The sequence below is a fragment of the Bipolaris victoriae genome, assembly GCF_000527765.1.
Source record: "Bipolaris victoriae FI3 unplaced genomic scaffold scaffold_13, whole genome shotgun sequence".
Classification (NCBI taxonomy): Eukaryota; Fungi; Ascomycota; class Dothideomycetes; order Pleosporales; family Pleosporaceae; genus Bipolaris; species Bipolaris victoriae.
In genome coordinates this window covers 4,502-27,460 of record NW_014575379.1, presented here as the reverse complement: position 1 = coordinate 27,460, position 22,959 = coordinate 4,502, and the positions used below count along the sequence as shown (strand labels likewise).

Here is a 22,959-nt window from a genome sequence, read left to right as displayed (position 1 = left end):
CTCTCAATTGTTCAGTGATTGAAAGAGCGAAAGAAACATCATCAGCACCTGCCTTTGTTCTGAAGTGACACACTTGTGCTAGTATTTAAAACTTTCATTCCTTTCTCACCCGATTTTTCACCCTAGGGTTTCACAAGTAACACGACACCTTGTTTGACATACCAAATCAACAAGCATGGTGAAAAGGCGCAATACTATTACAAAGCAACCTACTCTACTGTTGACTGCTGAACTCCGGCCGACAAGTGGCAAGGGAGAGGCAGCTAATTTCCAAGCGTTATCACGTGATGACGCATACGCGACTGGAGTCGCGTCTGACCCCGGCCAAACTCGTCTGCCTGTCAACATTCGCTCAAACCAGGCGCTTCCTGTCTGCAATAGACCCATGGACTCTTCCTTTGATCTTCCGGACTCCACCGACTGGATCAAAACGTCCTTACCCGCCTTCGAACCGCTCGAAGCTGCCTTGCGCTGTGAGGTCTGCAAGGAGTTCTACCATAACCCCGTCATCACGTCCTGTTCCCACACGTTCTGCTCGATATGTATACGAAGATGCATCGCGTCGGACGGGAAATGTCCGAGCTGCAAGACAGGATGCTCCAGCGACAAATTGGCACCAAATATTGCGGTCAGAGAAGTAGTAATGCGGTTTCAAGAGGCGAGGCCGAAAGCGCTCGAGTTAGCGCGTGCAGACAAAGACGAGGAAGTTAAGGGCGGCCGCAGAAAGAAGAGAAAAATAGAAGACACAGATATAGAGGAAGACGAGAATGTTAGGCAAACTCGGTCTCGACAAACCCGGAGCAAAAGTCAGCGCAACGGAGGCGGAGCAGCATCGCCTGCTGTAGTCGCTGATAGCGAAGATGACGGTGACGAAGATTTTGTCCCAGATGGTATGGTCAAGTGCCCAGTCTGCAATCGCGCCATGAAGGAAGAGCTGGTCTACAACCACCTGGACACATGCACTGGGCCAAATGCGTCGCCGGGGCGCAATGCCAGGTCAAGGTATGTTTAACAGAGATATGGCCTTGCATAGCAAGAGACTAATCTTATTTCATAAGGACAAAACCAGCCTTCCCCGCGTTACAGACACGAAAAAAAGACCCTTCGCCTCCGCCAATAAGATTATCGCAACTCAATTATGCTATGATGAAAGAGACCGCATTGCGGAAAAAGCTACAAGAAATCGGCATCCCTAATTGGGGCACCAAAGACCTCATGAAGAGGCGACACATAGAGTGGATCAATATCTTTAACTCGAATTGCGACGCCCATGATAGTCTGAGAAAGAGCCATAGGCAGTTACTGAAAGAATTAGACGAGTGGGAACAGACCCAGGGCGGTAGATCGAACACCAAGGAGAGTGCGATCATGAGAAAGGACTTTGACGGCGAAGGCTATGCAAAATCGCATCGAACGGAATTTGAGGACTTGATTGCACGAGCGCGGCAAAAACGTGCCACGCCCAAAACAGACGACGAGGAGCGTTGTGGGCAAAACACGCCTGCAGACAGACAACGCACAAGATCGCGAGATGAGACTACGGCGAATGGTACCGATGGTCCCTCTCGAGAACCCATATCGAATCATGCTTCCCCAGGTACACATCTGCCAGGCTACGATCCCCACAATCCATCCGAACATGGCCAATCAGCGCCGGCCACCATGCCAGCAAAAGGTGAAGCAGCGAATAGCACGTCGACAATACATACTCTGAAATCCGACAATTCGATGCAAGCAAAAGAGATTCCCTTCGGGAGTCCGAGCCGTCAGGTGCCCATTTATGCGGCTCCTGAAGAACCAGTCAGGAACATGGAGGGTAATGCAGCCGTGCAATAGTAACCAGAGTATGCAGTTGGAATAGAACCTTGGTTGACCTCAAGGACTGCTTTATTCACATGTTTTCCAATATCCAATGTGCTGTATTTCAGTCCACGTCCCCTTCACCACTTTTTGAGGACAGAGCTAGCTTCACACTTCCCGTTTGCACCCAGGAGACATCAATATACAGCACAGTCAACCAGCCTTTACACGTCATGTCTCCACCTGACTCAGCACACTGTTTTGATGAGGGACCATCCATGGATTCAGGAATAGGCCTTCCATCTAGCCCAGCCCGTACCCCACCAGATGCGTCGCAGCTTACACGCCAATCCTCACTTTACCACCAACCACAGAGCGGTTATGAAGCTCTCCACCGTAAACTATGGGATTTTGAAGACACCACGCCCGTGCCAGTAGATAATTCAAACAAATACTCACTACACAATAGTGTGCGCTTCACCAATCAGACCGCCCTACCTCCCTCACGGCCTGCAAGCACAATTTCTTCCAAAGGAGATGGCCGATCGATCGGAGCGAAGAACTCGCAAATGCCTCCGAGGCCTCAGACGCCATACCCACGCCAGCGCAAAGCAGAACCTAATGAGACTCCCCATACCGGTGATGCAAAAGAGGTGTTGGGACCACAGAAAGGAAGAAAGACGCCAGTGCTGATGAACGCCCCGAAGCTACAATGGGACTTCACCAAGCCGCTTTTTGCTATGCCAAGTCAGAGCACCCTGGACGGTGAGGAGGAGGCTGATGAGAAAGAAGAAGTAGAGGTAGAGCGACGAAATCTCAGGAATGTAGAAAGGGCAAGCACGCCGATTCCTACGTCCACCTCAACGAAGAACAATGCACAGCACCGCAAAGCAAAAAGTAAGCGTTGCCAACTCCACTCGCAGGAAGTAGCTAGGCATTTACTAACAAATCCTCCAGGCGCACTCCCTCCAACCCAATCATCTCTCAGAATCTACACTGTCGAGCGACAAAGATCCCCTTCCCCCAAGCAACAACCATCTCCTCCACCCACGCCACACATCCCCGCTCTCCTGCGCGTCCTAGACGCAAACCTGCATCCCCAGCCCCACCAGCTACGTCCCTTACCGGAAACCGACGAGCGCCCCGAGCTCTCCAAGCCCCGCTACCAACTCTCACCCTTCCCCCGCTGCTATCAGACAAGGACCAGAGATGCTTTCAGTCCAAACTATTCCTGCCTAGATGACCCACGCAACCAAAGCAGCAGTGGAAGTCTATATACCCAGCGTACCAGGGAAACAGATCCCTACCCCTTCACCACGACTGAGACGTTGGGGTTGCAGACCGCACGCCTATTGCCTGTGCAGCGTGTTGAACGCGCTGATGTAAGGTGTGGCCATGTTAGTAATGCGAACCGGCGGTGCTGCGATGTGCCGGATTTGAGTAGTGAGGAGCAGTATGAGGAGTTGAGGGGGGAGGTTGTGGGGAGTGCAGAGAAGACAAGGTTTGGGACGAAAGCGAGGAAGGCGTGGGATAAGGTTCGGGGTTTGTTTTGTAGGAAGGATGGGGGATTGGGTGGAGAGCGTTGGGATAGCAATGTGTAGTGGTTGTGTTTGTTGGTGGAGATGAAGACTGTTCTTCGTGGTGGAAATATCAAGTGACGACATATGATGTGACAGGTGGACTGGTGTTCAGTAATTATTCAAATAATATAAAGCATTATCTAAATCTATCAGGCCCGAGTTTTTGATTCTCTTCAGCCCAAGTTGAACTCGCTTGCTAAACCAGCATGACGCATAAACTTTTCCCTTGCCCTAACTGCCTTCCTCATCTTCGCCGCCTCATCCGTATCCTGACCCTCTGGCAGATCCAGATCGACCTTCTTCCTCGTCGACACGCCCGACTCTGTGGCGGCTTTACGACTTGCTCCATCTACCCTTGGTCCACCACGGACCTTGACAGGTGTCTTATCGTTACGACCAGCACCAGTTCGTTGACCTGGAACCTTCATACCGCTGGGTCGCTCACGAAGGGCAAAAGCCTTGGCCAAGTGGCCCAGGTGCAGAGCTTTGATGTCGAAATACTTGCGTTCGTCAGCAACGTGCGTGGCATAGGCACGGATGTGACTTTGGAACGCGCGACGGGCAGCTTCGAGGCGGGCAGGAGAAGCCAGAGCCCAGCGTTCAATGGCAAGCTGGAGATCTGTTGCTTTGTCCATGTAAGCATTCTTTTCCATAACGCCGCTAGTGACGAGGCCGCGGTTAAGAATGTCGTCTGCGTCTTGACGTGCAATATGGATACCCGCCTCGGTCTCCTTGCGGTCAGATTTGAGGATATCGACATAGCCTTCTTCGGAGCCGGGCATGAGGAAGATACATGCGCGTCCATCGCGACCGGCACGCGCTGTACGACCGATTCTGTGCAAATGGTCTTCTCGGGCAAAAGCCGGGTCGAATTCGATGACTAAATCGACGTTTGGTAAATCAAGACCACGCGAGGCGACGTCAGTAGCGATGAGTACAGAAGGTTCCTTGTTCTTTGCAAACTGCGCGAGTGTCGATGTTCGGAGGGATTGTTGGAGGGAACCATGGAGACGGTATGCTGTTACCGAATGTGTCTTTGCTGATAAAATAGGCGCTACTGCACTCGTTACTTCCAGTTTTGTAGGATCTGATTGTATCGCTTTGGTCTTTTTGCCAGATTTTTTGTCATCTTTCGTAGCCTCATCCTCGGTCGAGTCTTCTTTATCTTCCTCTTTTTGTTCTTCTTTTCCTTCGAGATCGCTAGTAAGCATGTCAAAGTGAAAGTCGACAGAGTCGGCACAAGATATGAAGACAATTGCCTTCATAACGGAACCCTTTCGCGCAAACGCGCGCTTCAGATAGGCAATTAGAGATACCAATCGTAGTTTGGGCGCCACAACAGCATACGATTGTTTCAACTGTGCGGGTGCGGAGAAAGTGGTATCCTTGCTTGTATCACTTGTTTCCGGTCCCTTCTCTGACGGATCGGCTCGAAGATGAACGGCGTCCTTCAAACTTATTTGACCCAGCCTCTCAACATCCATCTTCATGGTTGCGGAACAGAGTACTGTGGTGCGTTTCTCAGGGAGTCCTGGTATCCGTGATTTTTCGTCTTTCCTTGCGCGCATTCGTAGGTTCAAAGCACCAACAATCTTCTGAATCTCTTGCTCAAAACCAAGTTCCATCAGGCGATCTCCTTCATCCAGAACTAGCCATCTGACGTTGCTCACGTCCAGCGCTTCTGTGTGCTCCAGATGATCTACCAGTCGACCTGGTGTTGCAACCAAGATGTTGATACCTTTTCGCAAACGAGCCTTCTCCGACTTCTTTTTCTCACCGCCAATGACCGTCGTGGCTACTAGCCAATGCGCGCACCCTAGTATCTTCTCCAGCACCATGGCAATCTGCTTGCTCAGTTCTCGCGTTGGCGCCAGGATGATAGCAAACAGGCCTGAATTTCTTTGTACGTTTTCGTCGACTTTCCGTTTCTTCATATTCGCTGACAAGTCCATTAGTCTCTGCACAATAGGCAGAAGATAGGCCAGCGTCTTTCCGGAACCAGTTTCGGCCTGTATGAAAGCATCTGAGTCGTCTTTGACCAATTGTGTTATCGCGGCTTTTTGAATGGCTGTGGGCGCCTTCAGGTCCATCTTGTTGAGCAAATGGCTGGCAAGTGTTGTGGACATGCCGAGTGAAGTGAACGTGTGGAGTTCGCTGCTGAGGGGCGCATTCGAGGGTTCGACGGGTGCATCGTCTTCGCGTGGTTGGGCCGCTTCCGGCTTGGTGGTGGAAGTGGGATTGTAGGTAAATAGCGAGGAAATGACCTGCTTGCCGCCCTTTGGTGCACTCTGCTGCTCGCCAGGACGTTTTGTCGCATTCGGGTTCGACTGCGGCCTGAAGTTGGGGTCTGCAGTCTTTTCAGCCGCCTCCGGTTTGAATTCTCCGCTCACACGCGCTCGCTTTGGGTGTCTGTCGCCATGGTCGAGCAGGTCGGTATCATCGACGGGCTTTGGTGTGCGCGGACCCAGCTCTGTGCGGTTCACATTGGTGGCATGGTCGACCTTCTTCTTGGGTACTGTTTCGCCGTTCAATCGTGCTGTCGCCTTGGTGTGCCAGTTCTGCGCCGCCTTCTTCGCTGTGAGCCGACTCTTCCAGTTGCCGCCCTTGAAGGTTGGCTTTGCGATGATGCCGCTTTCCGGGATGGAGAAATTGAGGAGCATGCCATCGTCGCCCATGTCTGCGCTGTATCGCCGTCGCCGGTTGTGAAAGTAGCGGGGCGTCAGTCGTCGACTGCGACAGCATGCGAAATCTCGACTTCCATCTTTTTAGTGGGGCACTAAACCCGATGCGGCCGTATGTGTGCACCCATGATGCTACCTTCAGCGCAGAAACCAGACGTCTTTTCCATTCTCAATTCTTGCAAGGCATGGCTGCCTTTTCGCGATCCCACCATGCTTCATCAACCTCCACGTTGCGAGGGAGAAGTTCCATCGCCCGCTTGGTCGTTGCGCGACTCGAGAGCTAACTACAGTCCCATTCCGAGCGACACCTCCGCAACTCCCCGCAATGTCACTACTCCGGTTAACATCTGGTGAATACAACCTTATACACGGACACTGAGCCATTGAGCTGACCAAGATCAGTACCGACAGCACGCTCGTGTCTACTGGCCAAGTTTCCGCGTCCATTGCAAGCTTCGAGGACAAATAACAGCATCCGCTTCTTCTCCGGATCCCCGAGTCTGTGCAATACCTCATCCTCGAACCCCCAACCCCAAATCTTCCGCCATGTTGCTCCCTTGCGCGACTACCGAAGGGACTTGCGCCTCAATCAGCGTACTGTCGGTCTAGTACCCACCATGGGCGCTTTGCATGAGGGTCACCTCTCGCTCATGCGCCATGCCGCAGCTGAGAACACCGATGTCTTTGTCACAATTTACGTGAACCCCACCCAATTCGGCCTGAACGAGGATCTCGACTCGTATCCAAAGACATGGGAGTCAGACCTGCGCATAATAGAACAGCTGAACCAACAGCTGGCAAGCTCAGGCCAAGGACGAGTCACGGCTGTCTTCGCGCCAGACACCAAAACTATGTATCCTACCCTCCCGCCTGACAGTAGCATCCCCGGCGTAGGAACGTTTATCGAGATGCGTCCGCTTGGTCAAATTCTCGAGGGCGCATCAAGACCCGTCTTCTTTCGCGGCGTAGCGACCGTGTGTATGAAGCTCTTCAACATTTGCGCCCCGGACCGCGTTTACTTTGGGCAAAAGGATGTTCAACAAACTCGCGTCATCAAACGAATGATCACCGACTTTCACCTTGACATGGATCTGCGCATAATTCCTACGTCAAGGGAGTCCGATGGCCTTGCTCTTTCGTCTCGCAATGTTTACCTGGGTACACGCCGCCGCAACGTGGCTATTGTTCTCAACCAAGCACTCCGCAAGGCAGAACTCAAGTACAAGAATGGGATGCGCCTGCGGAACGATGTGTTGTGGCCTGCATTCGACCACACAAACATGACTCTCCTTGAGCAAGAGCAGCTAGAGCCCAGCCAGCGCGTAAAGTTTGAAGTCGACTACATTAGCCTTGCAGACCCAGACACCATGGAAGAAATCGAGCAGATTGACGACAGCAAGGGTGCCATTCTAAGTGGTGTAGTCAAAATGCTGCCGGTTGAGGAACCGCAGCCAGACAAAGAGGATTTGGGCCGGCTGGACGCCGAGGGTCATCAAGTTCCTGTCCGGTTACTTGATAATATCATTCTGGAGCCTATGAGATGAATCTATCTTGAATATGTAAATTCCTGAATTTGATATAAAAAAATACAAAATACATTAGGTGCTGTATTCCAGAATAGACCTATGAATGAAACGCTTTTGCAACCTGTGCATATCCTTACTTTTTTCTCGCTTTTTGATCTCGTCCGGCGATTACTGTGTTTTTTTAAACAACTTATTCGCTCTCTCCTGTAAAGCACGAATCTGGTCTTACAAAGCCCCTTACACTCCTCATTTCTCATTCTTTTGTTCGCCAGGTAGTGTCGAGGAAATGATCGCATCCTGATCACCAACGTCACCCACGAGACTGCTTCTCAGTCTCCACCATATCTTCCATCTTTAGCTCCATCATACTACTCCTCTTACGCGCCACTCGTGGCGGTGGCGCAACATCACCAGGCGACTTTTTCGCCGCATCATTCACCAATGAGTCGTTCAACGACAAACAAGACTTTGATTTTCCCCAGGAATCCTCACATTCTGATCCGGATCCACGCGTCGATATATCGCGAGTAGCAAGACTGGGTGGGTACGGTAGCACGTCAGGTGCGAAGTCGAGTAAACTTGTGGCATTGCTCCTGGTTTTGCTCCGAATTTGTTCACATTGCGCCTCTGTAAGACCGGGTATGCATTCTGAGATGTCTAAATGTCGTACATCTGTCGGTGCGCCCTATAAATGTACATGTTAGAAAATGTAATGATACTCCGTGCATGTGACTGGTAGAATAAAGATTAGCATGAGGGAAGTGATAAACATACAATGACCATAGTAGCCCTCTTCGTCCGTGGAGCAAAACAGGGAAACACATGTTGCATCACAGTAGCCATAGACATGGATGCCATTGCTGTAGGTGCGGGGTGAAAAAAAAAACAGGTTGCAGCGTATGCGCCTGGTTACTGGAGAAGAAGCAACAAATTACAGATCTGGATCAGTAATAATGGATAGATGGATGGTCGGTATCTGCCAACAAACACGCCAAGTTGGGATTTCCAAAGCCAGAGCCAGGTATGGGGGAGCACAGACGCTGAAACATAGGCCTCGGTACAAAGGGAATTGCGCTGTGCCGGGAGGCTAGGCGCGCGACAAAGACGTTAAAGAAAGAGCGAAAGAGATGGCTTGAGTATGATCGGTGATGTGCTCGTAAAATCACGGGCACCGGAAAAAATTGATCTGCAAAGTACAACCAAAGAACTAAAAAAAGTGAAGAAAATGAATACGGAAACCAGGGTTCGCTTGAAGTTATCATGGTGTGACAAGCTTTTCACTAAACTTGGCTGCCCGAGTCACGACCCTTGCGGATCACAAACTTTAGTCGTGTTTGAGATTGATTCCGTTGTTTATTCTTCCCGTATCGATCTGAGATTATCAGTTGGTGCCAGCAGAATGTGGAGATGAGAGAGCACCTGTTAAGGCGCTAGTAGACACATAAGATTCTCAACAAAGTATTGGTGTTTCAAGATGCGTGGTTGCGTGGTTGTACGCAAGAACACATTGCTACAAGGTTCCAGCCAGAGTATTTGTACCTGTACTCCTGCAACCACAATGTCAAAATTTTGTTGGCTGTCAATTCACTTGAAATCATCGTCACATTGATCCGAAGTCGTGAATAGTGTCTAGCGGTTTCTTTGCAAGACTGATTGCATTCAACCATACCTATGGCAGGCCTAAATGCCACCCCAGCGGCGAGCACTCTTGACAGACAACAGGCCTGCAACGTGCCTCGGATGCTGCATCTATTTTGGGTAATCTTTGACATGGTAGCTCTTGAGCTTAACGAATTGGTCGAAGCCGAACCTGCTGAGAGTCTGACCTCGGCCAGAGTTTTTCCAGCCAACCCATGCCAGGTCCTAAAATTGTCAGTATGCAATGCCATGACTGTGGCGATAGAGCTACATACCGGTGCGGGGTAATCGCATCGATTGACAAAGACGGTACCAGCTTCAACATCATCGGCGAGTTCATGGCCTTTGTTAACATCCTTAGTCCAAATGCTAGCTGTAAGTCCAAATTGGCTGTCATTCATGAGCTTGATTGCTTCTGCGTCATTCTTGACCTTCATGACCGGAATAACAGGGCCAAACGTTTCCTCAGTCATCACTATCATCTCATGGTTGACGTTTGTCAGCAGGGTCGGAGCGACGTAGTTTCCGTCTGCAGGCGGGTTCTGGAATGTCGCATTTTCCGGGGTAGCATCCTTGGCTCCCTTTTCCAGAGCGTCTTTGACGTGCTCACGGATAGTCTCTGCAGATCTCTTGGAGACCACGGGACCAACATGCGTGCTCTTGTCAAATGGATCGCCGAGCTTGTACCCCTTGAGCACCTCTTGAAGTGCTGATACGAACTCATCATGGATTTTCTCGTCCACGTAGATTCTCTCAACACTGCAGCAACTCTGGCCTGAGTTGAAGACTGCACCATCTACGAGCTCCTCTGCAGCCCATTTGACATCGACATCAGAACGAACATAAGCGGGATCCTTCCCTCCTAGCTCAAGTCCTATCCGGAGTGGAACCCTGTCATTTGCAGCTTGTTGAATGGCGAGACCATTGGCTACTGATCCGGTGAAGCAAACAAGCTGAATCTTTGGCGATCGTGCAATCGACTCAATCTGAGTGACGGATCCACAGTGGAAGATTTGAAGCACACCATCAGGAAGGCCAGCTTCCTTGAAAATCTGTTGAATCTGCTCGGCACTCGTTGGCGTCTGTGGCGATGGCTTCAAAATGACGGAATTTCCTGCAAGCAGAGCAGGCACTAGCGAGTTGATGAGAGTCAGATATGGGTACTGCAAATATGGTTAGCAAGTGCAAGACTTGATGTAACCCTTGATCACCACCCACATTCCACGGAAATAGAATCAACACGGGACCAAGAGGGACTTTCTTGATGTAGCGCTTGAACCCCTTCTCTGGTTCGCCGTCCGTGTCCTTGAGCGTATCATCGCTAATTTTGAGCAGGTACTCGCCGCGCATAACCGCCGTGCTGACCTCCTTGGCAGTATAGGCAATGGGGCGACCCATCTGTTCTGTGATCTCTTTACCCAAAACATCTTGGCGTTCATTTAGCAGCTTCAATGCCTTCTTAACAATCGCTTGCCTCTCAGAGAGTGACGTGCGTCGATAGGATTCAAATGCCGTTGCAGCCGTCTCAGGGAGAGACTGCAAATCAGCATCTGAGAGGCCATTGCGTGTGACGATTGGCTTGTTGGTGATGGGAGAGATGGTCGTGATCTTCTCGAGCGACATGGTGGCGGTGCTTGTTTTGGTACGAGGCCTCTATGGATAAATTCAAGTGGCAATGCACAATAAGCAGACACGGCAGTGTCGATTCAGCGGCGCCTTGGGAGCAGTTAATTTTGAGTTGAAGCGTTGCCCGCCGCCAAACCGGAAATGACGTATGACACGCTAGGACTAGCTCGTGCACGTTCCATCTTGGTGGAGGGACATTCACCCCTCCACGCCGAAAAACGGACTCGATATAATCTCTCTTATCACGGTTATCGACGGCGCGATTACATACTCACTTGCGCTATCGTGACCATGATGGGGGGAAATTTCCGGGCATTTGCTCGGCCATCTCATCGGATTGCTCAAGCGTTCTACCACATGGCCGTAACAATCTGCACAGTAGGGCCGCAGCAGTGGCTCAATACCCCTGACCGTCTCCACCGACCTGGTCATCTACCAGAGAATTGCCTTGGTCGTGACCTTTGAGTAATGTACCACAGTAGTTTATGTTGAGACGCAAGATTGCCGTCGGCATGGGTTCGGGCCTTTTCCTGCCATATCATTGAGATGCCGACAATGCATCTCAGTGAGTGGTAGAGAGTGCTGGGTCAATCACATATCTGAGTAGCAATAAAGTTCCGTTCTCACCACTGTATTATGTCAAAAGCATAGTATCGGTACTGCATTTGCGACTCCTCCTAAGCAGCCTCGTTGGCTCACTTCGCGCAACGGAATGCAGAATCTTCAATCGTAGAACAGTGGCAGGTTTACCGACACCGTCTTTCTCTTTACAGGCAATTTTCATGGCAATTCTCTGCACACGTTCGACAGAGACTTTTGACTGTGCCTGTTGAGCACCATGCAGGGGAGTACCAAGTATCCCCTGGTTCCTACACCACCCTGCATTCTGCATAGAACCTCTAGAATATCCACTTCACCCCGCTATCCTTGGTCCAGCCCATTCATATCGGGAGGGTTCTTTTACCATATAATATCTACTGTCTGTTGAGAAGCCCAAGACCGAGGCCTACTCGGCGTGCAAAGTTTCACAAGTGACAGGGTGTACATGTCCACGTGGTTGTGCGAGCTTGTCAAGCCTTTGTGAGCCATGTGACCCTCAAGGGCGAACGGGATGACGCTAGAAGCTGAAAGCCAGCGTCAGTAGTGACTATATGCTGGATGGCCTATAGTCTTGTCAATGGTCATATCTTTACCTGTTATGATCAGGTCCAGCACGTGTCCATCAACGGGCTAGCCACGGGATTTATGCAGCAACATCAAAGGCTGTACGAGCAATATATGAAAATCAACAAGCTGAACTGAAGTCGGCTTTGGAAGCCGCAGTGCCTTGTCCTGTTACCTTCCCTGCTCCACAGTGCAGCTGTACTCGCTTGCGCCATGCGCCTTATATGACTTTGCGAAAACTTGGGTGCTATTTGTTTGGGTCTTTACCCATCTCCATGGGCCGGGATAGCTGTGCCGAACGGCTCGTTACGACACATCTTGGAGTTGTCCTCGTGTTTAGGGACTTGCTCCGCCCATGAAGATCACACTATCGGCCTCAATGTAAGCAACTGCTTACGTCGTCTTGAGAATCATTCCAGAATGGAACGACGATCAGCACAGACACAAGATAAACGCTCAATTTATGCTTGTTTTGTTCGAGTTCTGTCTACCTCGTCACCACTCGAGCCACCTGGTTCTTATAAGGTCGAACTGTGGCGCGATCATCCGGTTAGGGCATATGTATATGTTGGCGGTGCATGCCTTTAGCTTTCAAAGGCAACGATCTAAGAAGCGTCTCAGAATATCATCGACGTAAGTAAACGAGCAATAGTAAGTCTCTCATAGCTGCGCACCAACGTGTTATAGTTAGGTAACGTACTATTGAGATGCCAAAGTGTTTAGATAGAGCTCTTTGCTTGTATCCCCACACCGTCTTTCAGTGGGCCAACTACATGCAGACTATTTTTGTAAAATTTGAACAAGAATATACGAGTTGCGGATGCCTTTACGTTATCCTGTAATCAAAAATCACAACAAATTCTGCATGCGACATGTTGAAGCCGTCCAAGGCCCAACTAGTAGAGAACCCCGCACAAAGCCGCCCCCAAAGTTTGAACAGTAATCATGGACAAAAGTGGATATTGTAATATCAAAGACACGATATACCTGGTACATTTTTTGGCCCAAGCAACAGCAGTAAGCAATACGAATTGTGGTGGTCTTTTGCGGCCCGTCGGTGATCTGCTTAGCGTCGGCGTGTTGTCATCTGTCGGTGCGCTAAAGTGGCTGGATCGCAATGGTAACCCAAATGATATCCAAAACTATTGCCAATAGTATGAGACATTGTGGAGGATCCAGAGAACCTTGTTCTACACGGTCGTATAGATCTAGGACTTTGGGGGTTAGCAGGCCTGGTGTTGGGTAGCTGCGCTGTTGTGGTAGGAGCGCCTCAAGTCTGTTACTGCAAAGTACATCGAAAAGAGTATCTTAAAATCTTTCACTGTGTGTTTCGTTATTGGTCTTTTAGTGCAGTGATGTGACTTTTTAGCAAATTATTTGCAAAACAGATGCATGGTGCAATTGTTATTTCAATGGTAGTTCAGCTTGGTGTTTAAAATGCGAGACTACCCCTACTGTCTTGAACATTCTACTCCAAATCTATTGCCGTAGTCGTACTTAATGTGAATCTGTACACGCATGATGCATTGTGCGTGTATTTGAGAATCACGGTAAGTTGTCAGATTTGAGTGATACTAATTGAAAGTAGGTTGAAAGCCAAGCCAAAAGAACTATGTGTAGCTATGTCAACTAACCACCGATGTTCGTGTTTAGTTTTCATAAATCGGACTAAAAATGACAAGTATGGTGAACGGATGTGTTTGATGCATGGATTAGTGAAGAGTGATGCTGAGTCAATTAGGCGTTGACATAGAGTAATCGTTGTAGCACAAAGCCACGGTCGTTGAAGCCCGAGTTACCTGTTATGGATAGATGTTGCGCAGAACATCTACGATCTCTAAGCTTTTATCAACTGCATACGTATTGACACAGGGAGCAATGCAAGTGAGCTATGTTGTTAGCAACTCCACAGTTCTATTATTTGTTGTCACCACCGTATCTGAAGATACCATGATTGCTTTTTGCAGCTGGAAGAGGAAATATTACCGATAGAAGCATTCATTTTATCCGCATCCAATTTGATTTGTGATCTTTTTCTAACTCCGTTCTGTGAAGTGAAAATGAATCCTTATTGAAGGCCTCTTCCGCTGATTGCACCTTTCATGTGGACGAGATTAGCTACGGCCAGAATAGAGTAGAGTTTCACTCCACTTGGTGTTACACCGCACATGACACCATGTCCTGGAGTATTATGTTCTATCACTCTTATGTTATTGCTGACGTGGTAACAGACTAAGTATAGGTCTTTCCAAGAAAGTCTCCTTTGCTTTGCACAAAATCCCTGGATGTTGAAATTGGAGAGCCGACAGAGAATCAGGCCCAATAGGATATTTGCGGTATTCTTCCAGTGGTACTCGCGGGGAACAACTTGTCAGACCATTTGAATCGCGTCTTAGCATGAATAATAAAGACAGATTGTTATTGAACGATTAGTGAAACAATTGCGATACTGGTATAACAGAGTTGCAAACTATTAAGAGAATATGGAAACTATGACATGGGGTGTTTCGTATTACTTTTGTTGAGTCCATTACCAAGTGCATGGTAGCTAAGCAGTCGACTGTTGAGCACAAGTAAACTGTAGTTGTCTGCAGTTGGCTTACCTGCTTTCTGTCAACGAAGACCAGATCAACAGTCATCATAGTCATGATGAGATCAGGGGCATGAGCTGATTGCATAGCTTATCGTAGCACCGAATGTATTGAATGTCTGCACATCACTGCAGCTACACATACCCATTACGGTAAAGATGGAAGTGTGAAATGCTGGGACGCGTTGCTTTCACCCTGTGCAATCGGCAACGCCGAGCAGGCTCGCATTTGTCCCATGCTTGAGCATATTCCCGCAAGTTCAAATAACGGTCGTCGAATCTGATTACCAGACTGGTATAAAAAACTGGCCATGACCTGATAAGACGACTCTTGGAGGCCTCACTGTTAGCTTGCATTCTTCCGACGTACGTGGCGAAAGGGGATAGTCGCGTTGCTCGTGATTTTCGTGCCTTGTTGTTTCGGCGGTTAAAACAATGGCATCACGTTACAGTGACTCACGATGGAAATCACTTGGAACAGATCAGACGAAAATCCTTCGTGCAGGATCTCGAGACAATACTCGTGTCGACGACTGAAAAAAATAGAAGGCTTCAACGTGACATTGCTGCGAATACTTCTAGCCGCTTGAACAACGGTCCGACATTGTAATGCGAATCCGGGTCGTTGTGGCGACCGATGCAGGTCAATTTAAATTTGTGGTGCTTGGTAAACACTGGGGGCACTAGCCCAGCAGGCAGGATGCGAGGCGATCCACAGATACTACAGCATTGTCGCCTAACGTCGCCAGTTGGAACCTGTCAGCCAACAGTCTCATGGTCTGGAACTGCAGCCAAACTCGACAAGGCCTCTTCGGGGGTGGGGCCCCCTCGTTACCGAACAATGGATACATACTCGCCCTGCTGAGTAGCGCGGAGCATCCTGCACCGTGAAGTCGATGGGCTGTTCCTGCAACGCTGCTGACACGGCCCGCTTTGGAGCATCTTTCAGCAGGTTGGACCAGACGTGGCATACGTGCAGCAGCTGATGTTGCCCAGATTTTTATTTGAGCTGGTGCCATTAACACTATGTGTTATATCCAGATCTAATGATGTTCAACACATGCAAATGGGAGGTTTCCAGGTTTATGCTTGGCAAACTTGAGTCTGGCTCTAGCGGTGGGGCGGATTTGTCCAGGCTGGTATACGGGATTCATAAGATGCATTAGCGGAGTAAGTGTGGAAATGCATTAGTGTTATGAAGGGACACACTCTGTGTGTTTGGTTCCTGGGGAGGTATAGGCGGGTTGTTATGGGAATGGCCCTGCCTGGTCGACGGCCCTTGCAGCGTGGTGTGAAAACTCTGGTAGCAGAGGCTTGTATGTGTCTGAGACGAGCGGGAGTCTTTGAGCATTTCCAGCTGACGGTCCATGGCCCATCCATCTCCGGGGGCGGTCGGCGGGAGAGGGATGGATGGAGACGATCAGCGCAGGTTGGCATGGCCGACGGGTTCATCACCAGGGTGCAGTATGACCGGCATCGAGGCGGGTAGCGCTGGGCTTGAGGGTGCATGTCGAGCCAGGGAGGGGCGATTGGGGGCTGCGACTAAAGGAAGAGGTGGTGGTCGCGTCCCAGACAGGCTGGGGCGGTGGCGGAGACTGCCAGGTCCCGTGTTGCGAGCGGCTCGTGTGCCAACGGACGCAGTTTGAGCGGGCTGGGTTCGCCAATCACCATCCTGGGGTGTCCTTGATCGCTCAGCAACGGGAAACGGGCCATGCTATAGTGGTGGGTGGGTCTCTTGGGTACGGACAGGTACTTGGAGGTACTTGTTGAGCCGGCATCGGTACACCACCCTTCTTAAGTCGGCCGCATATAGGGTCGGGATGGCACCGATCAGCCAATATGGTTTTTTGATTGCCAGTCTAACCCGCGGCGAGCGTTCTGGCATGTGTCCGTGTTCACGTCCGCAGCACCGGCGATCCAGCGGCTTTGGTGGACTGTGCTCGCCCTCGAGTGTTGGTGTGCTGCAAGACCAGGGTCTGGCAGGTCTGGCAGGGGTGAATTGCTCAAACTGGGGATGGAGGAACGGAAGCCAGCTTGACCACATTCGACCACCAGACGCACCTACGCACGAACCCGCCCTGCTGCCCATCTCGTTTGCAGCATGTGGCCAGAGACATCTCTGACGCACGACGCTGCTGGGCCCGGAGGAGCGACAGGTTTGCCCATGTCGATTCGGTATGATGGCCCTCCTGCGCTGCCACGCAGTGGACAGAAGCTATTATACCCCACTGCCTCCACTAAGGCTCAGCATCAAGCGGCCACTGTGGTAGCCGGCTGCAATATCGTAACCCTGGCTCGCTGGCTGTAGTCAAAAGAAGACGGTTGGACAACTGACCTGCATATCTTTTGGACGTCCTTCACAGCACAACCGCCCCCCAGCGCTGCAACCCTCTAGCCCTGCCAAATACCTCTCCACCTCTCTCCACCCAACCCCATCTCCCATTTCCCTACGGACATATTCAATCCCTTCTTGCCACTATTGACTCCTCAGCCTCTTGTCTCGAGTGGTGGAAGTTTGGTGGAGACGGACGCTAGAACGCAGTTATGCTTTCCACGAATCTCCATCAGTACCCCCCGGCATTCAGCCATGTCCCCTCGCCCAACGCAGTCGACCATCCACATCACCATCACCATCTTGCCATGGACCACATGGGACATTCCTCACTCGAGTCCATGGCCCACCCGTCGCAATACGCCGCATTGCAGTTCCACCACAACCGGCATGTCTTGCCCAACGGGAAGGCCGTCATCAAGCCCCATCATCGACTACCCTACGCCAGTGGGCCTCTGGCGCCACGACACCAGCGAGAGATGCTCCACGAACGATCAGGACGCAGCAACTCTGCGTCGGGGCCGGTGCGACGTAGGATCAGTCGGGCATGCGACCAGTGTAATCAACTGCGAACAAAGTGTGATGGGAGACAGTCTGTAAGTTCCTACTGCTACTACCAGCGTCCCACATGTACTACTAGAGCTAAGCCGACTAATCCATGGGTTAGTGCGCGCATTGTATAGGTACGTAGCAACGAATCGTGGACCGGGGCATGGCATGAACCCCGCAGTTGTCTGGGGATGTTCTGGCACCGTGATCGGCCTTTTCTGCTGTGGCGTCTGCTAGGCGTCTTAGTCGGAACCTAGCACAGCCGGCCATGTCCTGCCACTACCACGTCTGACAGTTTCACTAACAAAACACCAGAATTTGGTCTGACGTGCGAATACATCCGTGAGCGCAAGAAGCGCGGCAAGGCATCGCGAAAAGACATTGCTCAGCAACAAGCTGCCGCAGCCGCAGCCGCAGGAAGCAGTACGGTCAAGTCTGAAGAGTCCAGTACTCCACAGCCCTCAGACAAGACCGCGGAATCTATCCCAAGTAGCAGCCCCAAACTCCCAGAGGGTCAGAGGCCTCATTCCGAGCTACCGGCACGGTCCGCCAGCATTGCAACCACAAGTTCTGATATGGACACTGCATCCATGTACCCGAACAGGACCATGAGCTTGAACGCCATTGACACAATCCCAGAAGGCGACATGCATCACCAAATGGCTGACGGCATGCAAGCCATGCAGCCTATGCAGCCGCCTCGCATTCAGACACAAGGACTGCCCATGCAGCACTCGATTCCAGAGTACGCATCCATGGAGTACCATCGAAACCTCGCCTACCAACAACCACCACTCCAAGTGATGCAGCCAGGAATGCATCCTGCCGTTTCCTCCCACGGACATGCTATGGAGTACTCGGGAAGCCCTTATAGTATGATGAGTCCGCAGAGTGCGCATGCGCAAACACAACCACAACCAGGCGCCTTTGGAATGCCAGAAGAACCCCCAAATATGGGGTACATGCCCCAGTCACCAGCCAATGGCTCACCTGGCTGGATTTTGCCCTCTCCCTCTAATACCATGTACTCGGGCGCACCACACCAGAGTCACTCTCAACAATTAAGGTACCCAGTCTTGCAGCCGTTGGTTCCACACCTGGCAAATATCATGCCAGTGTCATTGGCCTGCGACTTACTCGAGCTTTACTTCCAGAGTTCCTCGTCCGCGTTCATGCAGCCCGTATCTCCTTACGTACTTGGTTACGTGTTCCGAAAACGGTCGTTTCTGAGGACGAACAACCCAAGGGTGTGCAGCCCGGCACTGCTGGCTAGCATATTATGGATCGGTTGCTTGACGAGCGAGTCACCCTATCTATCATCATCACCGTCTGCGCGGAGTCAGCTTTCCGAGAAGCTGATCAATCTGACAATCAGTCTGTTGAAGCCCTTGGTACATCAGACACCAGGCAGCCCGGATAGTGGCCCTACCAACTTCGCCACTGGAAACATGGTCGACGGTGTGACCATGGATGGTTTCGGAATGCCAACTCAAGAATCCGATATAGGCCTACGTAAGTCAATCTCTATCATTCAAACCCCAGATTGCCCAGAGTTAACGCAAAGTATTATAGCGGGAGCATGCGGCGGCCTTGATGAGGTGGTGACCTACATGCATCTAGCTATTGTCATCTCCGCAAGCGAGTACAAGGCTGCGTCACTACGCTGGTGGAACGCAGCATGGTCACTGGCCAGAGAGCTCAAGTTGGGTAAAGAAGTGCCTGTAACGCCACCACCCGAACCGAACGACGAAAACATTTCGGGAGATATCCGTGCCGAACATAGGGGCGGAACATACCCGAACGGTCAACACTCTTCCGTAGAATGCACTGAGGAGCAAAGAGAAGAGCGTAGACGTATATGGTGGCTTTTGTTCACAGTCGATCGGTAAGCCTTCTGATCTTTGTCGCCCGTGGCACCAACAAAGAAACACTGCTGGAACCATGCTGTCGACATCCTGGCACAACAGTCAAGTTCCCCAAACCGACAAGTGCTGATCCATATGTAGCCATCTAGCCCTATGCTACAACCGGCCGCTCTCTTTATTGGACGTGGAATGCTCCGGGCTTCTGCAGCCGCTTGACGATAACGTATGGCAATCTGGGGAATTCTTCGAGGACTCCGCTCAATCGTTTTCAGATCACACATTTCGCCGACGAGGGCCTGCATTCGAGTGCACCGGGCACTCCATTTTCGGATTTTTCCTTCCTCTGATGACAATTCTTGGAGAGATTACCGACCTATACCATGCCCGCAATCATCCGCGTTTTGGAGCCAAGACAGACTGGGAGCATCATGTGGTAGAGATCAGTCAGCAGCTTGTAGCCTATGGCCATTCTTTGCAGGAGCTTCGGAACCGTGCAGTCCATGAGGCGAACGTGGAGGCCCAGCAGGAAGCAGTACATCCTGGCACGCCCTCGGTACGATCTGTCAACTCGTCTATATCCCGAGCGCAGGAGAACTTGTTGCACGCCAAGATTGTGGAGGCGTATGGCACGCACCTTATGCACACCCTGCATATCTTGCTGAACGGGAAGTGGGACCCCATTTCGCTTCTGGATGACAACGACCTCTGGATCTCTTCGCAAAGTTTTGTGGATGCTACGGGCCATGCGGTCCATGCAGCTGAGGCATTGAACGAGGTCCTTGAGCTAGATCCTGATTTGAGCTTCATGCCGTTCTTCTTCGGGATCTACCTGCTCCAGGGAAGCTTCTTGCTACTTCTCATCGCGGACAAACTCCAAGGAGACGCCAACCCCAAGATAGTTCGTGCGTGCGAAGTTATAGTACGTGCACACGAGGCATGCATTGTGACTCTGAATACCGAGTACCAGGTAAGCGCCCCGGATAGTTTATTGCCTTTTTTTCTTTTCGTTACGCAATCAGCCTTCCTTTCTGTTTCAGCCAAGCGGAGTTTTTCTCAAACACGGCCAGTCATGCTAACAATCATCTCACAGCGAAATTTCCGGAAAGTCATGCGCTCTGCCTTGCAGCAAGTGCGTGGCCGCGGCATAGACGAACATGCCGAACTGGCGCAACAACGCCGAAGGGAAATGTTGAGTCTCTACCGTTGGAGCGGCGACGGCACTGGGCTCGCACTCTGAGGTGCATTCGACGCTCGCTTCGCGCCATCCTCGACCCATGTCATCTCGGGATCATCTCGCGACCGTGTTGCCGTACTCCGCTCCACAACCACACGTAGCAGTGATGGCATCTTTGGCCTCGATTCCAATTACCTATTTTACCATCTTCTTGGCCGAGGCGCAATCTCGATCAGTGGTTTGCCTCGGTAGCATTACGATATGCTCTGACGCTTGCTTTCCCCACACACTTGTGTTCTCTTTATCCTTCCTTTCTCCCGGTGCACAGACATTTCGCACAAGGCTTACTTGGCGTTTGACGGAACGGGCACACACACACACACGCACACATCTAGCGGGTGGTGTATTATGAGTTCATGTATTATGATTTTGGGCGTTTTGAAAATATTGTCTCTGCATTTCGACACGTTTGTTATTTACGCTCTCGGTGCGATGGGTGGGAACGGAAAGGCGTTTCCCGATACCAAACTTTCCCCACCACACCATGTTGTTCAACATCTTTCACTTCACATACCCATGGTCCCTTATCAAAAAGAAGGGCAATATTTGTTGCAGATTTTCCATATTCTCGCCGGTTTGAGAATATCTACTCCCGATTCCGCTATATTGGTTTGTTCATTATACCCCCCTCGGCAGATTGCTGCTGCTTCGCTTCTAGAACACATTTTTGGACAAGTTTGTTGATAGTACTACTATATGATGGAATTGGGTTCCATTACTACGCTCTTAGTGACCAGGCAATCCTGAGCAGAACAATCATATCAAACTCAAAATACGGCTTTTTACCGTGTGTGCGTGTGCGTGCTTTTGATACACGGAGCCATAGCGAGAGAAGATCTGCTTGACAGTTGCAGTAAGGCGCTGTGCCGTGCAAGAGGATGGACAATAGCATAGCTGTTATGATTACTCGGTGTAGCCGCACCGTGTTCCTGAGGAAGTCTGTCCATATGTCTCACTCACGCGCTGCTATACCTAGGATCATGGTTTCAAATGCGTGACCCCTGCAACCCGCCGTATTTACTTACACAGTACACGTCGTCTGGTGTATCTATCTAACACAAACACGACTACCAGACACCAAGAAGAAACACCCCCTTTTTTACAATCTAAAATGCATGATAGTTCTCTGAGAAGGACCAGTAAGGCCGTCTTTGGACCTAGTGCGCCGCGGACCAAAAGGCTGCGCGTGGTGCTGACGACTGCACGGTATCAATAGATGAGCCAATCAACATTGGCACTTTAACAATCTACTGTACCTACTCCATCGGGTGGTGGGGGGAGCTTCCGGAACACCAACAAACACATCACTACAACCATTTCCACACTCGGGATTTTAGTCTCCTGAACGATACTAAAAGGGCCAGCCTTGTGTCCTGTCACATCGACCGTGCTTTGCAACACCATCGAGTAGCCGCAGCAAAAGCACGAAGAGCTTTCCGAGAGCGGCACAAGGATGGCTTGCTTGCAGCAATAGCCACGTACCGGAACACGCCGGCACTTGGGCATATGACACTCAGAACCTGTCTCCCACTAGCATTTGTCGACTATCCACTTGACCCCTGAGTCACGCTCCTTCGCGCTACCGTCTTACCGGCCCATAATCGGCTTCCCGATCGCAAAGCCCCAACTACCCGACTCTCGAGAGCCAAATGGCTTTGCTGAAGCCAAGCTTTTCCTCTCCATTTTCGACAAAACCTGCAGGATGGCTACTTGTGGGCGTTTTTGGGATACTGCATATGTTAGGTGAAGGACATCTTTCACATTGACCGTTGAACGATACAACGTCCGCATCCATCGTCACCTCGCTATGAGCGTTCCCAGTCTAGCGATGCATGGAAACCGACGTATGCCCACGAGGGGTCCGGGGACTTTGCCTCCTGTTAAGGACATGGACGAAAATAGAAAGAAGAAGTAAAATGCTGGACCATATACCAGGTCGCAGAAGTCCCGTCTACCGCGTGCTCTCAGAGGTAAATACAAGCAAGGGCATACTTGGTTTTGTCATGCACCCCAGATCTGTTGAGACTCGGTGGGACTTGTAATGACCGACACTGTTGCCGTTGGAATTCGGAAAACATGCAGGCCAGCTACCGCAATATCGCCCACATGGGCCAAAGGACCAACGTCCCCCCACCCACTCTTGTGCTTGCGTAGAATCCTTGCATTCGATCAGCATATCTGCTCTAAAGGCCATGCAGCAACGGATCACGGCTGACGGGGACGGGCCTTTTGTGTATCACAAACAGTAGTGTGGTCGTGGCCTCCGCAAAGATTTGCCAATTGCAGCTAAGTAATGGCAGAGCTTTTTTTCAGTGTTTGCAAGACGGGACACGCTCTTTGTGCATGTTCACGAGGCTGCCAAATCTTATGCAGA

General features: G+C 50.8%; 11 protein-coding genes across 11 annotated transcripts; 5 read left to right on the top strand and 6 right to left on the bottom strand.

The window, feature by feature from the left end:
* Nucleotides 1-175: 175 nt before the first annotated feature.
* Nucleotides 176-1,836, top strand: COCVIDRAFT_23558 (hypothetical protein; the record flags this gene model as incomplete). The annotated part of the gene is made up of 2 exons (XM_014704651.1): nucleotides 176-1,002; nucleotides 1,059-1,836. The coding sequence occupies 2 exons, from the start codon at nucleotides 176-178 to the stop codon at nucleotides 1,834-1,836; spliced, it is 1,605 nt and encodes a 534-aa protein (XP_014560137.1).
* A 197-nt stretch (nucleotides 1,837-2,033) lies between these two features.
* Nucleotides 2,034-3,401, top strand: COCVIDRAFT_90064 (hypothetical protein; the record flags this gene model as incomplete). Its single annotated transcript, XM_014704696.1, has 2 exons — nucleotides 2,034-2,697; nucleotides 2,758-3,401. The coding sequence occupies 2 exons, from the start codon at nucleotides 2,034-2,036 to the stop codon at nucleotides 3,399-3,401; spliced, it is 1,308 nt and encodes a 435-aa protein (XP_014560182.1).
* Nucleotides 3,402-3,553: 152 nt separating this feature from the next.
* COCVIDRAFT_34652 (hypothetical protein) lies at nucleotides 3,554-6,055 on the bottom strand (the record flags this gene model as incomplete). The annotated part of the gene is made up of 1 exon (XM_014704695.1): nucleotides 3,554-6,055. The coding sequence occupies one exon, from the start codon at nucleotides 6,053-6,055 to the stop codon at nucleotides 3,554-3,556; it is 2,502 nt and encodes an 833-aa protein (XP_014560181.1).
* A 623-nt stretch (nucleotides 6,056-6,678) lies between these two features.
* On the top strand, nucleotides 6,679-7,605 carry COCVIDRAFT_12960 (hypothetical protein; the record flags this gene model as incomplete). Its single annotated transcript, XM_014704628.1, has 1 exon — nucleotides 6,679-7,605. The coding sequence occupies one exon, from the start codon at nucleotides 6,679-6,681 to the stop codon at nucleotides 7,603-7,605; it is 927 nt and encodes a 308-aa protein (XP_014560114.1).
* Nucleotides 7,606-7,897: 292 nt separating this feature from the next.
* COCVIDRAFT_89896 (hypothetical protein) lies at nucleotides 7,898-8,445 on the bottom strand (the record flags this gene model as incomplete). Its single annotated transcript, XM_014704694.1, has 2 exons — nucleotides 7,898-8,272; nucleotides 8,362-8,445. 2 exons carry the CDS (start codon nucleotides 8,443-8,445, stop codon nucleotides 7,898-7,900), a joined length of 459 nt encoding a protein of 152 aa, XP_014560180.1.
* An 86-nt stretch (nucleotides 8,446-8,531) lies between these two features.
* On the bottom strand, nucleotides 8,532-8,849 carry COCVIDRAFT_89921 (hypothetical protein; the record flags this gene model as incomplete). The annotated part of the gene is made up of 1 exon (XM_014704693.1): nucleotides 8,532-8,849. One exon carries the CDS (start codon nucleotides 8,847-8,849, stop codon nucleotides 8,532-8,534), a length of 318 nt encoding a protein of 105 aa, XP_014560179.1.
* A 487-nt stretch (nucleotides 8,850-9,336) lies between these two features.
* COCVIDRAFT_34649 (hypothetical protein) lies at nucleotides 9,337-10,848 on the bottom strand (the record flags this gene model as incomplete). The annotated part of the gene is made up of 3 exons (XM_014704692.1): nucleotides 9,337-9,450; nucleotides 9,501-10,388; nucleotides 10,444-10,848. The coding sequence occupies 3 exons, from the start codon at nucleotides 10,846-10,848 to the stop codon at nucleotides 9,337-9,339; spliced, it is 1,407 nt and encodes a 468-aa protein (XP_014560178.1).
* Nucleotides 10,849-11,090: 242 nt separating this feature from the next.
* Nucleotides 11,091-11,261, top strand: COCVIDRAFT_89766 (hypothetical protein; the record flags this gene model as incomplete). The annotated part of the gene is made up of 1 exon (XM_014704691.1): nucleotides 11,091-11,261. A coding segment is annotated over one exon (171 nt), but the record flags the coding sequence as incomplete, so codon positions are not given.
* A 3,183-nt stretch (nucleotides 11,262-14,444) lies between these two features.
* COCVIDRAFT_89988 (hypothetical protein) lies at nucleotides 14,445-14,663 on the bottom strand (the record flags this gene model as incomplete). Its single annotated transcript, XM_014704690.1, has 1 exon — nucleotides 14,445-14,663. One exon carries the CDS (start codon nucleotides 14,661-14,663, stop codon nucleotides 14,445-14,447), a length of 219 nt encoding a protein of 72 aa, XP_014560176.1.
* Nucleotides 14,664-16,319: 1,656 nt separating this feature from the next.
* Nucleotides 16,320-16,694, bottom strand: COCVIDRAFT_34648 (hypothetical protein; the record flags this gene model as incomplete). The annotated part of the gene is made up of 1 exon (XM_014704689.1): nucleotides 16,320-16,694. One exon carries the CDS (start codon nucleotides 16,692-16,694, stop codon nucleotides 16,320-16,322), a length of 375 nt encoding a protein of 124 aa, XP_014560175.1.
* A 455-nt stretch (nucleotides 16,695-17,149) lies between these two features.
* On the top strand, nucleotides 17,150-20,588 carry COCVIDRAFT_89906 (hypothetical protein; the record flags this gene model as incomplete). Its single annotated transcript, XM_014704688.1, has 6 exons — nucleotides 17,150-17,533; nucleotides 17,605-17,620; nucleotides 17,802-18,998; nucleotides 19,059-19,371; nucleotides 19,493-20,318; nucleotides 20,442-20,588. The coding sequence occupies 6 exons, from the start codon at nucleotides 17,150-17,152 to the stop codon at nucleotides 20,586-20,588; spliced, it is 2,883 nt and encodes a 960-aa protein (XP_014560174.1).
* Between the last annotated feature and the right edge of the window lie 2,371 nt (nucleotides 20,589-22,959).